This window comes from Coregonus lavaretus (genome assembly GCF_964263955.1).
Source record: "Coregonus lavaretus genome assembly, chromosome: 9".
In the NCBI taxonomy this organism is placed as follows: Eukaryota; Metazoa; Chordata; class Actinopteri; order Salmoniformes; family Salmonidae; genus Coregonus; species Coregonus lavaretus.
The window spans coordinates 18,025,309-18,041,834 of NC_139996.1; the positions used below are offsets into that span (position 1 = coordinate 18,025,309).

The following is a 16,526-nucleotide window of genomic DNA, read 5'->3' on the forward strand; positions in this document are numbered from 1 at the left end:
TTTTAACATTGCAGAACCAATTTTATATTTGTGAACTTTAGTTTACAATTTAATTGAGAAAATAAAGACAAATGGCATGGACAAAATGATTAGCAGCCCAGAGCTTGTACTTGGTTGCACAGCCTTTGGCTAAGATAACTGCAGACAAATGCTTCTTGTAGCCATCAGTGAGCTTGCTGTACCTTTCTACTGGCAATTTGGCCGACTTTTCTGCAGCAAACTGCTCTAATTCTTCAATGTTTGAGGGTGCCTTCCACCAATTGCTGTTTTCAGATTCCGCCATAGGTTATGGATGTGATTCAGATCTGGATTCTTCGCTGGCCACTCCAGAACAGTCCAGCGTTTCTTCTTGAACCATTTCAGGGTGCTTTTGTAGTATGATTGGGGTTGTTGTCCTGCTGCAAGACTCACAACCTTGAACAGAGACACCATTTTTGGACACTGGGTTGAACATTGAACTCCAAAACACCTTGATATTCTTCTGATTTCATGATGTCTTGCACACGTTCAAGGCCCCCAGTACCAGAGGCAGCAAAGCAACACAACAGCATTATCGAACCTCCACCATGTTAGATTGTAAGGAGGGTGTGCTTTTCTTTGAACGCTTCATTTGGTCGTTGGACTATTCGGTATGTGGCCAGCGAAGAGTCCAGATCTGAATCACATCCATGATCCATGGTGAGATCTGAAAACAGCAGGTGGAGGGCACCCTCAAACATAGCAGAATTAGAGCAGTTTGCTGCTGAAGAGTGGGCCAAATTATGAGTAGAAATGTGCAGCAAGCTCATTCATGGCTACAATAAGTGTTTCTCTACCGTTATCTTGGTCAAATGCTGTGCAACCAAGTACTAGCTCCTGGGTGCCATTCATTTTGCCCAGGCCATTTATCTTCAGTTTACACATTTAATTTACAAAAATAAAATATGTTCTGCAATGTTGAAAATTCAATAACAAGGTGTGGAGACCAAAAGTTTTTTCCAATTGCAATTTATTTAGAAGAAATAGGGAATTATTTAAGAAAAGTGCAAGGGTGCTAATATATTTGGCCAAAGCTGTATGTGAGAGTGCATCCTTATGATCACACACATACCTGGACTCTTGCCCTCCCTGCTTCAGTCTCGGATATAAACATTAGCTACATCCAAACTCCCAGCAGCTTTCAAATGGTGGTTTGAACTTTCACTATTGACAGCTTATATTTCTGAGTGGCAGTAAGGCCTTACGATCAGTACTCTAAATCTAAGCGTTGTCCATCTAAGTGAGAAGAAAACCCCAGTCAGGTTCAGCTGACACGGACTACATTTCCCATAGTTCCCATGGCTGAGTAGTAAACAAAACAGAATTGCAACGTGCACTACTTTGTTTCTTTAGCATTCATTCTTTTGTAGTTCTCTAGTATTTGTAAACTACCAGACTCGTTTCTCTAACCTCAAAGGAAGCCTTTGTGATTTGTTGTTCTGTATATAGTAATGATCAAGAAGAAAAAGTTGACTTATCTAGCGATGCTAGGCATTTCAGCAGATTCTACAGTATTTTCCATATGGATCTTGACAAAATTATTTGTCTGTTAAATAGTTAGTCACACTGAAACATGCCCCTTTCCTTGTGGTAGTTCAGTCTGTCTAGCAGACCTGACAATGTTCCCGTTTTCATTGTTAATAAATGTGGTTAACTTACTGGACTCTGGTTAACTTCTAGACACTGCAAGAAAACACATCCTCCTCACAAAGCAAACAACTACAGTATCCTTGCTTACTTTAATGTCTTTGATCAATGTCCAGGCAATGGATTGTTCTCATACTGTCTTACACAATGTTGTTGTTGTTATTATCTATCTATCTATCTATAGACAATGACAACATGTTGCTACTGTATGTAGTCAGAGACCCTCTCCCAGTTTCCTGTCGGTCCGTGGTCCCGTCCCAGAGTTCAAAGTTCACATGGTGCACGACTTGTCCAGGGGGTCTTGGGGAGGGTGCGCGGGGGGGGGGTGAGCTGGGCCCGTCTTGGGCAGCACCAGGGGCTTGGGCCTCAGGGCAGGCGGCTTGAGCTGCACCCCCATGCGGGGTACCACTACCGGCTTGAAGGTGCTCATGGTGTCGCTGGAAGAGCTGGTGCTGCGGCGCATCGGGGGCCCCCCAGCCTCGCCGGTCTGAGCCCTCAGAAGGATGTTGTGGAGGGGGCTGAGGGACTCGCTGGAGCTGGCTGGGGTGGGACCCCCAGTCGACTGCCTCTGCTCCAGGGTGTCCAGCACAACATCGGGGGCGTGCTTGGCCGAACTCTGCCTCTCCAGCTCACGCAGCTCGTTCAGCGCCGTGTTCATTGTCTCCTCTATGTCCTGCAGGTAGAGAGCGAGAGAGAGGGGAGGAGGGAGAGAGAGGGGGAGGGAGAGAGGGAGGCCAATCGAGGGGGGGAGAGAAAGAGAAAAGAACGATAGACAAGTTAAGAGAACACAGTGACATCACACTACCAGCATGCATCATACATACAGTACATGTATGTGAGCACAGTCAGGATAAGAGTGCTGCTTAAGACTGAAATCCCTGGGCATGTTCCTGACTTCAAATACCAAAGACAAGACGCAGAGATGACAAGATATATTCATCCAAGCATCTCCCAGAGACCGACAACCCAACAGAGAGAGACATCGTCCTCTCTCTGACCCTCAGCTTCCTAATTAGATGTCTCTCCACGCTGCTGATTGCTTATCATGCTTTCGCACAATGAACACTGCTACAGCGAAGATGCGCTACATTGTTATCAGAGCTCTGATAAGGTAATTGGGGCCTGTGCCGACAAAGTATTACCATGCAGACACTGATGCTGCTTTGTAATAATGACTTTATATTATCTGTTCTGACACGTAGCACTCAGACCAAATTAACAGCTTGTGTAACATTATAATATTAGATAGTCTCAAAAGCTATTTAACTCAACATCAATGTCCAAGAATCTCCGAAGCTATTTGATGCTGTAACAACACAGACACGAACAATTGTATTTTTGATATTCTTACTAGCACTGGGGTTGCTGCTAGCAGTTATTTTTGAAGAAAGTTGTATTTTATTATTTATTTTTTGTCATTTAGCAGACACTCTTATCCAGAGCGACTTACAGGAGCAATTAGGGTTAAGTGCCTTGCTCAAGGGCACAGACATATTTTTCACCTAGTCGGCTCGGGGATTAGAACCAGCGACCTTTCGGTTACTGGCTCAACGCTCTTAACCACTAAGCTACCTGCCGCCCTTGAAATGATTGTGATATGTGGTTGTCTTGTCTCGCCTACTTTAGCTTACTGCATTTATTTTAAGTCACTCTGAATAAGAGCGTCTTGATAACTATAAATGAAAACTAGATTGTCAATGTGAATGTGTTTGGGAGTGTTGTGACAGAGGTGTTCAGTAGTAGCAGAACTCAGAGTTAGCAGACTGACTAGGTTTACAGGGCGGGGCAGGGCTGTGCTGCTGCTGGTGGAGTGAGCTGCGCTCGTCCCGCAGTGCTGACGCTGACCTGTGCGATGGTTTCCGGATCAAGGGCCTTGCCACCACCGTGCGGGTGGGGGTGGGGCTCCTGGAACATGGCCGTGTACTGGCCCGAGCTTGTGGAGCGTCGAATGGGCGGGCTTTCGATCTTCTTCAGCGACTCGTGGCGGCTGATGTTGGTCAGGCTGCCGTGGCCGGTGCGGCGTCGGTGTTCGGGGCTATCCATGAGAAGCTGGCCGTGGTTGCGGCTCCGCAGCAGGTCCCGGGGGCTGAAGGAGTGACCCAGCACCGGGGAGCCCATCTCAGGGGTGTGAGCCTGGCCCCCGTGGGTCTGCTGGGAGGGGTGCACCATGCAGTTGACATCATTGGGGCGTGCCGGGGGGCGGCGGGAGGGGGGCTCTGTCCTCTTCCTATGCCTGCTGGGATATGGGAGAGGGCGGGAAGAGACAGACAGACACTGAGGTCAAGTCTATGGGCTTTAGCTAAACCTTTACCTTATAAACGTTGCATTGTCTGTAAACAGCCGTGGTAATGTACAGTCACTCACAGATTCTTAGTCAGTAAGGGGATATAGACTCTAGACAGAGTTGTTGAAGCCTTCTGTCTGAATGTAGTGTTCAGACGTAAACCTATATGTCAGTCCCAAAGTGCTCCTAGTAGCTTGTTCTGAGCCCAAGTAGTGAGGGCAGGCAGGGCTCCAGCACTGAGGCCTGCAGGCTGGGTCTTAATCTGCACCTTTAGCCACACAGAGCCACAGCAAGCCCTCTGCCAGCCCCCTGCCTGCTGGGAGAAGGTTCAGCATTAAAGCTGTCCTCCATCTGAACCTGGCTGTCTCAACACACACTCCTGAACATAGATATACATTGCATTCATTAAGTATTCAGACCCCTTGACTTTTTCCACATTTTGTTACGTTACAGCCTTATTCTAAAATGGATTAAATAGTTGTTTTCCTTCATCAATCTACACACAATACCCCATAATGAAAAAGCAAAAAAACAACTTAAATATCACATTTACATACGTTTTCAGACCCTTTACTCAGTACTTTGTTGAAGCACCTTTGGCAGCGATTACAGCCTCGAGTCTTCTTGGGTATGACACTACAAGCTTGGCACATCTGTATTTGGGGAGTTTCTCCCATTCTTCTCTGCAGATCCTCTCAAGCCCTGTCAGTTTGGATAGGGAGCGTCACTGCACAGCTATTTTCAGGTCTCTCCAGATATATTTGATCGGGTTCAAGTCTGGGCCACTCAAGGACATTCAGAGACTTGTACCGAAGCCATTCCTGCGTTGTCTTGGCTGTGTGCTTAGGGTCATTGTCCTGTTGGAAGGTGAACCTTCGCCCCAGAATGAGGTCCTGAGCAATCTGGAGCAGGTTTTCATCAAGGATCTCTCTGTACTTTGCGCTGTTCATCTTTCCCTCGATCCTGACTAGTCACCCAGTCCCTGCCACTCAAAAACATCCCCACAGCATGATGCTGCCACCACCATGCTTCACCGTAGGGATGGTGCCAGGTTTCCTCCAGACGTGATGCTTGGCATTCAGGCCATAGAGTTCAATCTTGGTTTCATCAGACCAGAGAATCTTGTTTCTCATGGTCTGTGAGTCCTTTAGGTGCCTTTTGGCAAACTCCAAGCGGGCTGTCATGTGTCTTTTACTGAGGAGTGGCTTCCGTCTGGCCACTCTACCATAAAGGCATGATTGATCGAGTGCTGCAGAGATGGGAGAACCTTCCAGAAGGACAACCATCTCCACAGAGGAACTGGAGCTCTGTAAGAGTGACCATCAGGTTCTTGGTCACCTCCCTGACCAAGGCCCTTCTCCCCCGATTGCTCAGTTTGGCCGGGCGGCCAGCTCTAGGAAGAGTCTTGGTGGTTCCAAATGTCTTCCATTTAAGAATGATGGAGGCCACTGTGTTCTTGGGACCTTCAATGTTGCAGACATTGTTTGGTACCCTTCCCCAGATCTGTGCCTCGACACAATCCCGTCTCGGAGCTCTACGGATAATTCCTTCGACCTCATTGCTTGGTTTTTGCTCTGACATGCACTGTCAACTGTGGGACCTTATATAGACAGGTGTGTGCCTTTCCAATCAATTGAATTTACCATAGGTGGACTCCAATCAAGTTGCAGAAACATCTCAAGGATGTTCAATGGATACAGGATGCACCTGAGCTCAATTTCGAGTATCATAGCAAAAGGGCTGAATACTTATGTAAATAAGTTATTTCTGTTTTTTATTTTAATAAATATGCAAAAAATGATAAAACCAGTTTTTGCTTTGTCATTCTGGGGTATTGTGTGTAGATCGATGAGGAAAACATGTCATTTAATCAATTTAAGACTAAGGCTGTAATGTAACAAAATGTGGAAAAAGGGAAGGGGTCTGAATACTTTCCCAATGCACTGTACACCTGACATGCCACACACACACACACACAGGTGCGCATCCATACGCATGGCACGCACACAGACACACATACATTCCGTTCGCACACTCACACAGACCCACAGACACGTGCAGTACATGTCTGGGTCCTGCCGCTCCACAGTAACTAATGCTCCCCTGAAGCCATCTCATTCCTCTGTAATGGGCCGGCAGAGTGGAGCAGCCCGTCATCTCTACTGGGGCTCTAATAAGACCCTGCTCTGCTCTGCATATTTATGAAACCCAGCCTAGCAGGGGGCTGTCCCAAATGGCACCCTATTCCCTATAAAGTCCAGGGCCCATTAGGCTCTATTTAAAAGTAGTTCACTATATAGGGAATATGGTGCCATTTTGGACACAGCCCAGGAGACAGCCAAATGCGTGTGCCATAATGTTTCATCACACTACCTAAAATCAGCACCAAATGTGATAGGCTGCCTGTCTGGCAGCAGTGTCGGGGGATGATATAAGAGAAATATATAAATATATTTAACCATAGAGAGATAACAATATACGATTGTTCCAGGGGATATACTCTGAGGAAAAAGTTAATTCAAAGATCTTTATGATGGGAGGTTGTGAGGGGACAAAAGTATTTTGAGGGGCGATAGGGGACTTCTTCCATTTACTAATCGTTTTTTTCGGTCCTTTTTAATTCTTCAATTTACCATTGAGATGACAATTTTTCCCTCACCACTAACATAATATCAAACTAATATTCTCTACACAACACCAGGCAGAAACCCAAAATCAATGACTTATTAGGCAACGACACAGAAATGGACAATTAACATCTACTGAGGGTTTAACATTTGTCCAAATGGGTATTGTTGTGCTGTAGCCTGTTCCCAGATCTGTTTGTGCTGTGTAGCCAACTCCTTCAGTCATTAACATGCGACAAGACCATAGTAGTTGGCAAGACAGCACAAACTGATCTGGGACCAGGCTAGCTACACAGTACTTCCGATCTCATATCAGTGTTGTGACAAAACCTTTATCTCCATCAAGTGTCATTCATGAGTCTAGCAGCTATTAATTCCCACGGGGGACCAGTATAAAAAAATATGTATTCACTAACTGTAAGTCGCTCTGGATAAGAGCGTCTGCTAAATGACTAAAATGTAAAATGTAAAATGTTAATTCCTTAATCATCCCTCCTAGGCGTGTTTCAAGTCTCAGTCTAATTCCTACCTAGTTAACATTGTCTGTCTCAGCCACCGTCATTAAGAGAGTGGAGATTCATCATGGAGCTAAATATGGGCCATGATGTGTTCTGATAGAGTATGGAGGACTGACTGGGGATTGGGAGAGGGGTCTGTTACTGCAGGGGTGAGGTAAACACATGGAGGGGTAAACACATGCATGGACTCTTCATAACCAGTAGGGGGAGTAAGATCACAACTCAATCTATGGACAGGCTTATAGGAAGGAAAAGAACTGCTACAGTACAACCCATAGACAGTCATTGGGTACTTATAAACCATATTATAAGTTATTCATGTAAGATGGCTCATGACTGCAATTTTTCCCATAGTATTGATAATGTCATACAAAAGCAAACCAGATAATACAATAATGTTCTCTGGCTGAGTACAATTAATTACTGCTGTTGTATAATAGAAATGATGTAAATGCCTGACAACATACCAGGCACTTTAGGGCTTTTGACTAGCTAGTGAGTGGATTGTTGTTGATCGAGAACAGTGGGAGTAGAAGGAGAGATATCTAAATAAAGCCAAAGATATGAATGATTCAACAGTGCTGAGCCATGTCTGCATAGAACAGTAGAGAGAGGGAGAGAGAAAGAAAGAGAGAGGGAGGGGGTAGAGAGGGAGGGAGGGGGTAGAGGGGGAGGGGGAGGGTAGAGAGGTAGAGAGGAGGGGTAGAGAGGGAGAGAGGAGGGGTAGAGAGGGAGAGAGAGGAGGGGTAGAGAGAGGAGGGGTAGAGAGGGAGAGAGAGGAGGGGTAGAGAGGGAGAGAGAGGAGGGGTAGAGAGGGAGAGAGGAGGGGTAGAGAGGGAGAGGAGGGGTAGAGAGGGAGAGAGGAGGGGTAGAGAGGGAGAGAGGAGGGGTAGAGAGGGAGAGGAGGGGTAGAGAGGGAGAGAGAGGAGGGGGAGCGAGGGAGAGAGAGGAGGGGTAGCGAGGGAGAGAGAGGAGGGGTAGAGAGGGAGAGAGAGGAGGGGTAGAGAGGGAGAGAGAGGAGGGGTAGAGGGAGAGAGGAGGGGTAGAGAGGGAGAGAGGAGGAGTAGAGAGGGAGAGGAGGGGTAGAGAGAGGAGGGGTAGAGAGAGGAGGGGTAGAGAGGGAGAGAGAGGAGGGGTAGAGAGGGGGAGAGAGGGGGTAGAGAGGGAGAGAGGAGGAGTAGAGAGGGAGAGGAGGGGTAGAGAGAGGAGGGGTAGAGAGGGAGAGAGGAGGGGTAGAGAGGGGGAGAGAGGAGGGGTAGAGAGGGAGAGAGAGGAGGGGGAGAGAGGGAGAGAGAGGAGGGGTAGAGAGGTGGGTAGAGAGGGGGGTAGAGAGGGGGGTAGAGAGGGGGGTAGAGAGGGGGGTAGAGAGGGGGGTAGAGAGGGGGGTAGAGAAAGTAGTCCTGGCTCAAGGGATCACATGAGAAAATAGAGGGGTGCCAGGGGGAGGATAACAAGGAATGGAACGCATAGCTAGGCAAAAGTATGATTCATCAACACTTATCCAGCAGAGAGACAGGTGAAGTGAGCAAGCCTTTCAATAAAACAGTATCTAAACTCGTATACAGGGCTGATGCCAGTGGCATATTTTTCAAGGTTGCCTACTCCACCACACAAATTAGAATGCAGCAATGAACAGAAGAACGAGTGAGACAAAATACTGTCACTCTCCCAGAAGCCTTCATAGTCCCTGTCAAAAAGATACACCAGGAGTGTGTGTGTGTGTATGCGTCCGCCCTAGATTGCTCTGAGAATGACCACTATGAAATCACCCCTCTATTGTATTTACACCCTGATTTTGACTGATGCCAACCATCTGAAAATGGACTTCGATTACCCACTGAATGGGACAACTCATCATCAACGATGACTCTATTGGCCATTAGGCTGAGTAGCGCTGATCTAGAATCAGGTCTCCCCTGTCCATATTATATTTTTCAAAAAAAAAGTTAAGCTCTTTAGTGTCTTTGTGAATACGGGCCCAGGTTTAGCTAACAGTGTGGATGACCCTGCATGGAAGATGGCATCTGGCCCTTCTCATGTAGACTCACTGACTAACTCCAATACTTGTCCCTCAGTGTTAGTCATAAGTAAAGCCAGGTACACATAACTTTTTTTCCTCTATTGGAACTCATTCTAGATTCATCTCCATTCCACAGAATGTTTATATTTGTACATTTTATTTTTTTACGTGCATCTACCTAATGTAATGTAGCCCTTTTGCCTTTTAAACTGTCGTTGACCACAGAGTACAGTGGAGTCGGAAGAGGGTGTGGTGGTGGTAGTCCAAGCCAGAGCCACCGACTGGCAGACAGACCCATAAATCAAGCAGTTATTGGCTTGGCTGTCTTTCATTAGTGAGATGCCTGAGAATATTCCACAGTGAGACGTCAAGGTGTGCTGTTCCAGTAGGCTACGGTGTGTTTGTTTGTGTGTGTGTGTGTGTGTGTGTGTGTGTGTGTGTGTGTGTGTGTGTGTGTGTGTGTTTGGCATGCAACGTAAAACAGAAATGCGCGTTTCTTGTTGGACAAGTCCAAGTAGTCCCCCCAATGTTTCAGTCCGTATTCTTCTGTTTGGTGCCTAATAAATACTGCCTAACTAGGTAAGGTTGAGGTAAGATGTGGTTGAACTCACCTGCCAATGTAGGCGTCAGAGATCCTGGTGTCCGTAGGAGAGCTCATGTCTTTTCCTGAACACTTGTCCTCAGCTCCATGACCGCTGCTGGCCTCACTGTCAGCCTTTTGACTCAGCGTGTCTGAGAAATTATCATCCCTGTGACACGCACACATACACGCACAGGTGCGCGCACACACACACACACACACAAAAGAAGACAAAAATCCATGCAATTTTATGCAACAATAATTTAGAAGGCGGCGACATCTGACACCACAGTGAATAGTTTAGAAGATGAAGGCATCTGAAACCACAGTGAATAGTTTAGAAGATGAAGGCATCTGACACCACAGTGAATAGTTTAGAAGATGAAGGCATCTGACACCACAGTGAATAGTTTAGAAGATGAAGGCATCTGATACCACAGTGAATAGTTTAGAAGATGAAGGCATCTGATAACACAGTGCATTGAGTTCAGTCAAGCATTCCTAACTAGCCTCTCCTCCAGGCTCATGTTGACTCATAGGCCTGGATCTATTACCCTTCCATTAGTAGTGGTGTGTCCAGGGCTGCCAGGCAGCATGACCAGAGCCAGGTGTATGGGTTATCTCATTGGGCTGTGTGTGTGACTGAGCTGAGCGCTAGCTGCATACACTATAGTTGGTGCCTGATCTTGTCAGGTGGCAGCAATCAGAGCTGCTTAGTAGCCACATAGCCTGGTGGAGTGGGGACTAATGGACTGGACTGGCTGATAAACCACCTAGGGTTACAAAGCGCAGGAATATTACCGGTCATTTTCTAATTTTACTAGTAAACTACTGGTAAATTACCAGGAGTTTTGCAATCCTACACACACACCACATGTGCACGCATGCTACACACACAAGTATCACAAGAAGGATGACTGAGGCCCAGCAATCTGATACGCAAAGCTCATCTTACTGTATTTCACCCAAGTGCTTCTATACACTGAGTGTACAAAACATTAAGAACACCGGCTCTTTCCATGACAGACTGACCAGGTGAAAGCGATGATCCCTTATTGATGTCACTTGTTAAATCCACTGGATTGTGTATGGATTGTGTCAGAGGGTGAATGGGCAAGTCCCTTTGAACAGGGTATGGTAGTAGGTGCCAGGCACACCGGTTTGTGTCAAGAACTGCAACGCTGCTATGTTTTTCACGCTCAACAGTTTCCTGTGTGTATCAAGAATCGTCCACCACCCAAAGGACATCCAGCCAACTTGACACAACTGTGGGCATTGGAGTCAACATTGGCCCTGTGGAACGCTTTCGACACACACACCTTGTAGAGTCCATGGCCCAACGAATTGAGGCTGTTCTGGGGGTAAAACTCAATATTAGGAAGGTGTTCCTAATGTTTGGTAAACTCAGTGTATGCTGCACTGTGAATTTTTTCCTGGCCCCATAGCTCAGCTCTGAAAGATGATACCCTTTTATGGGGGCCGTGTGTCTCAACACTGTCTCTGAGCCTCCACACACCAGTACAGTATGCTAGGCTATGCTACGGGACACCCGGCTGGAAATTCTCTGGGTCGTTCCATTAACTAAGAAAACAGCCATCAGCGCCGGGTCCTCCCCCAGTGAATTATTGATACAGGCACATGTAGGGACAGCTGGAAAAGGACCTGCAGCACTAACAAAGGAGGAGAGCTTTATACATGCGTTTCTCTGGCCAGCTACTAAACAATGTCGAGTGTCTTTCTCGGGGGTAATTAAGAGGGTGACAGAGGGCAGAAGGGGTAATTAAGGACCCTTAGAGAACACTTGTTCATCATAGAATGGGTAGGACAGACAGAGGCCCCCAGCCCAGGACCCTGCTTCACACAGCCCTAGAGCCTTGGCCCCTCAGAGTCACTGTCAGTGAGAAAAAGCAGTGATTAATTCAGAGGAAGAACATTAAAGATGGACAGGTAATGTCACTTACACTCTGAAAAGGAACCCCAAATGGGATTAAGGGAGGGTGGGTCTTCTCTGTTAAGAGTGAAAATAAAATACTAAATACAATGTGATTGAGTGACTGATTGGTCAGTTATGTGAGTGAGCAATAGCTTGAACAGGACACAAGTTGTAATGAGGAGTCCCCTTCAAGGAAGTGGAACATTTACTGCATACAAGAGTCCTCTCTAAACAGCAGTCTTATGTATTGTTAAGGGAGTAGTGGTCTAGACTTCAAGGATGAGGACATAATGTGCAAGTACCATTATTGGAGTGCAACTACAAATCCTGCCCCACTAACGATTCCTGTGCAAAACCACTTGTCTGGATTGTAGTCTTAAAAAAACATTTAACTTTTAACTCAACATATTATAATGTCACCAGATTGATTTATATTACTTGTCCCTGATGTCTGAAATGGAGTAAGAATATGTACATAATATATGTGATAGTATCTCCTCTATAAGCTGTCTGTGTATCTCTATGGGCTGCATACTCACATGTCCTGCACCACGATGTACTGGTGAGGTACCAGGCCATCAATGCCGTTGTGCCGTCCCTCCCACCAGTCGTCCGATGCCCGCTGGTACAGCAGCAGGGAGGCGCCTTTCTTGAAGCACAGCTCTCTGGCCGAACGCCCCACGTAGTCAAACTTGGCAATCGCTTCGATGGGCTCACCCTCTGCAGAAGAAACAAGGCGAACAGTCAGGTATGTCAAACGTCTGATAAAGTACATGAAGGAACCCATTAAATTTTTTTTTTAAATAAGTGCTGTCAGAGTATAAACATTTCTGGCAATTACAGTGGGGAAAAAAAGTATTTAGTCAGCCACCAATTGTGCAAGTTCTCCCACTTAAAAAGATGAGAGCGGCCTGTAATTTTCATCATAGGTACACGTCAACTATGACAGACAAAATGAGGGAAAAAAATCCAGAAAATCACATTGTAGGATTTTTTATGAATTTATTTGCAAATTATGGTGGAAAATAAGTATTTGGTCAATAACAAAAGTTTCTCAATACTTTGTTATATACCCTTTGTTGGCAATGACACAGGTCAAACGTTTTCTGTAAGTCTTCACAAGGTTTTCACACACTGTTGCTGGTATTTTGGCCCATTCCTCCATGCAGATCTCCTCTAGAGCAGTGATGTTTTGGGGCTGTCGCTGGGCAACACGGACTTTCAACTCCCTCCAAAGATTTTCTATGGGGTTGAGATCTGGAGACTGGCTAGGCCACGCCAGGACCTTGAAATGCTTCTTACGAAGCCACTCCTTCGTTGCCCGGGCGGTGTGTTTGGGATCATTGTCATGCTGAAAGACCCAGCCACGTTTCATCTTCAATGCCCTTGCTGATGGAAGGAGGTTTTCACTCAAAATCTCACGATACATGGCCCCATTCATTCAGTCCTTTACACGGATCAGTCATCCTGGTCCCTTTGCAGAAAAACAGCCCCAAAGCATGATGTTTCCACCCCCATGCTTCACAGTAGGTATGGTGTTCTTTGGATGCAACTCAGCATTCTTTGTCCTCCAAACACGACAAGTTGAGTTTTTACCAAAAAGTTCTATTTTGGTTTCATCTGACCATATGACATTCTCCCAATCCTCTTCTGGATCATCCAAATGCACTCTAGCAAACTTCAGATGGGCCTGGACATGTAATGGCTTAAGCAGGGGGACACGTCTGGCACTGCAGTATTAAAGTCCCTGGCGGCGTAGTGTGTTACTGATGGTAGGCTTTGTTACTTTGGTCCCAGCTCTCTGCAGGTCATTCACTAGGTCCCCCCGTGTGGTTCTGGGATTTTTGCTCACCATTCTTGTGATCATTTTGACCCCATGGGGTGAGATCTTGCGTGGAGCCCCAGATCGAGGGAGATTATCAGTGGTCTTGTATGTCTTCCATTTCCTAATAATTGCTCCCACAGTTGATTTCTTCAAACCAAGCTGCTTACCTATTGCAGATTCAGTCTTCCCAGCCTGGTGCAGTTCTACAATTTTGTTTCTGGTGTCCTTTGACAGCTCTTTGGTCTTGGCCATAGTGGAGTTTGGAGTGTGACTGTTTGAGGTTGTGGACAGGTGTCTTTTATACTGATAACAAGTTCAAACAGGTGCCATTAATACAGGTAACGAGTGGAGGACAGAGGAGCCTCTTAAAGAAGAAGTTACAGGTCTGTGAGAGCCAGAAATCTTGCTTGTTTGTAGGTGACCAAATACTTATTTTCCACCATAATTTGCAAATAAATTCATTAAAAATCCTACAATGTGATTTTCTGGAGAAAAAAAATCTCAATTTGTCTGTCATAGTTGACGTGTACCTATGACGAAAATTACAGGCCTCTCTCATCTTTTTAAGTGGGAGAACTTGCACAATTGGTGGCTGACTAAATACTTTTTTCCCCCACTGTATATGTCAGTATTATGTATGTCACGATTATGTATGTCTGAATTATGTCACAAATGGGTCTGGTATTATCGACCTATCATTGAAAGCAGCAGTCAGTCAGCCTATTTTAGTCAGTGTCAATAACAACTGAGCTACACACATACAATAGAGCACCCTGGACAACAGACCCTGAAGGCCCTGAACAGGGATAATTATAGTTCTTAGTGAAAGGAGATCTATACTGCTCAGTACAGTATGTTAGCCAGACTATGGACTTCTGCTGAGGTTAGACTACTAGACAATAGAGAGTCTGTATCCAAACTACAAGCTATCACAAAGACCTATGGCGATTCTGCATGGGATGTCTGAGTGAGGACAGTGTTAATAAGATAAACCCAATACAAACACTGTCATCTGCTTTTTGTTGTGAGTGTCTATGTTGTGAGTACATTACCACACCACATATAGTTTATATAATGTTGTTAGAAACCTTTATCACATAGCCCCTTGTAACGCAGTCAGTATCACACTAAGACATAGCCGTTTCTGCTGCCAGGTGAGCTAAAAACATCAAGGAACAGTCATATGGGCCTTTCCTCTTAGGTGGCGTCAGCCATGACTCCCGACCAATGACGATACAGCAATCGTCATTGGTCAGTTTCCTTCCACCCCCAACCACCCTCCAAGAACATCCAACCACCAGAACCCATTAAGCCAGACAGGGGTCCCTGCTGCTCCCTCCCACAGCAAGGCTTCCTTGATAAGAGGTATCAGTGGAGAAGCACCACAGAGCTCAGATAGCAGGAAACCAAAGCAGCATGTGTGAAAAGCCACCATGATATTCTTTTCACACAAACAACTCAGTGAGATTCCCTGATGAGCATCCTGGTGAGAGGAGCAGTGGAGAGGACAGTGTTTCCAAATGGAGTTAACATGCATCTTGGTTCTCTTGTTTTTTCTCCCTCTCTCCCCTCTCTGCCGTGGGGAATGACAGGTGTGTTGTGGAGTCAATAAGATGTGACAGACAGGAATTTGATCTGTCTGATTACATTTTAAATTTCATAGTGTGCACGCTCATAGACAAGGACGCTCAGACGTGCGTGCACGCATACACAAAAATAGCTGAACTGAAAAGGTCAGAGGGTCTGATATAGCAGTGTAGGATGCTGGTACACCCCAGTGGAGTAGTCCCATGGCTCGCTCTGCTCATGATGCGAATAGGGACCACCACCTTGGAGTGAGATACGGATACAATTGATAACGTGAGAGGCAGAAAAGAAAAGAAGCAGCTAGGCAGGCCCCAATGAATTCTCTCTCACTCTCTCTGTAAATACATCTAAAATCCTGCTTATCTGCTACAGGACATGCTGAGCAGAGACAGAGGGGGGGGGGGGGGGGGGGTCATAGGGGAAGAGTAATGACCTGTTCAGTGTATACTACACTGGGTAAAGAGAATGCACTACTCCAACCATGGCTGTCCAACATACAGCAAAAAAAAAGCTTTACATGAAACAGCTTTTGCACTCTGAGATAAAATCAATGTGCCAGCTCATTCACCTTTGACCCTATAGTGTTTTACCAGCAGAGGGAAGGAACATCAATGTATTGACAGAGAGTGAGAAATGGGTGTCTAAAAAAAGGACACTGTCACTCGCAGTCATATTACTCGACGATGTCATGCATGTCATTGCCGACCAGAAACTTTTTACAGGAGTTGATGGAATGCAGTTAATTAAAATTGAGTACTGTCTGTAGTACGTGAAAGAACGAAGGGACACTGGGAAGTGACAACCTATTATGTCTGGGAAATGATCAAGCACCAACAATTCAAACCATTTCCCCTAGTTTTCCCCATGTGATGTTCCCCACATGATGCATGTGTTTCCTATCGCACAGACACACTCACACAGTCTTGTACAGCTAACCTTGTGGGGACATACAATTCAGTCCCATTCAAAATCATATTTTCCCTTAACCCCTAAACCTAACCCTACTCTTACCCTAACCTTAACCCAAAAGCCTAACCTTAACCCTAAACCTAACTCCTAACCCTAAAACTAACCCTAACACTAATTCTAACCTTAACCCTAAACCCCCTAGAAATAGCATTTGATCTCATGGGGACTAACAAAATGTTTACTATTCTTGTGGGGACTTCTGGTCAGGCTGAATCAAGAATAGATAAACACGTCCACACACACACACACTCACGGAGTCAGTTCTGTAAATGTGGACTCTCCAGTTCATCCATAATGGGAGTAAATGGGCTTTAACAGAGGAGAGGGCTTGGCCTTATTGGCTGGTTACAAAAGGTGGCCAATACAACGAGAGCGAACAAAGACATTGAAGCCCTGAAGACAACTAGGATCGAACATTGACGTCAGAACTGTAAATCTGTGTAAGATCCTAAGTATTTTCAACCACTAACTGGAGGACAATAGGTCTGTGAACAGGCTTCAAGAGCCCACAGGGAATG

At 45.8% G+C, this 16,526-nt stretch overlaps 1 protein-coding gene across 4 annotated transcripts in view; it reads right to left on the reverse strand.

Moving 5' to 3' along the window:
- Positions 1-268: 268 nt before the first annotated feature.
- Positions 269-16,526, reverse strand: part of LOC311134959 (SLIT-ROBO Rho GTPase-activating protein 1-like) — a 150,190-nt gene continuing 133,932 nt past the window's right edge. For 2 of the 4 annotated variants that reach the window (XM_084168731.1, XM_084168734.1), the window contains exons 19-22: positions 12,167-12,347; positions 9,726-9,863; positions 3,511-3,898; positions 269-2,338 (exon numbers count right to left, since the gene is read on the reverse strand). In XM_084168731.1, the coding sequence (XP_084024857.1) occupies positions 1,937-2,338; positions 3,511-3,898; positions 9,726-9,863; positions 12,167-12,347 (1,109 nt within the window). In that variant the 3' untranslated portion in view covers positions 269-1,936. Of the gene's footprint in view, positions 2,339-3,510; positions 3,902-9,725; positions 9,864-12,166; positions 12,348-16,526 lie in introns of all 4 variants that reach the window. The other 2 variants (XM_084168730.1, XM_084168733.1) reach the window with 1 other exon arrangement.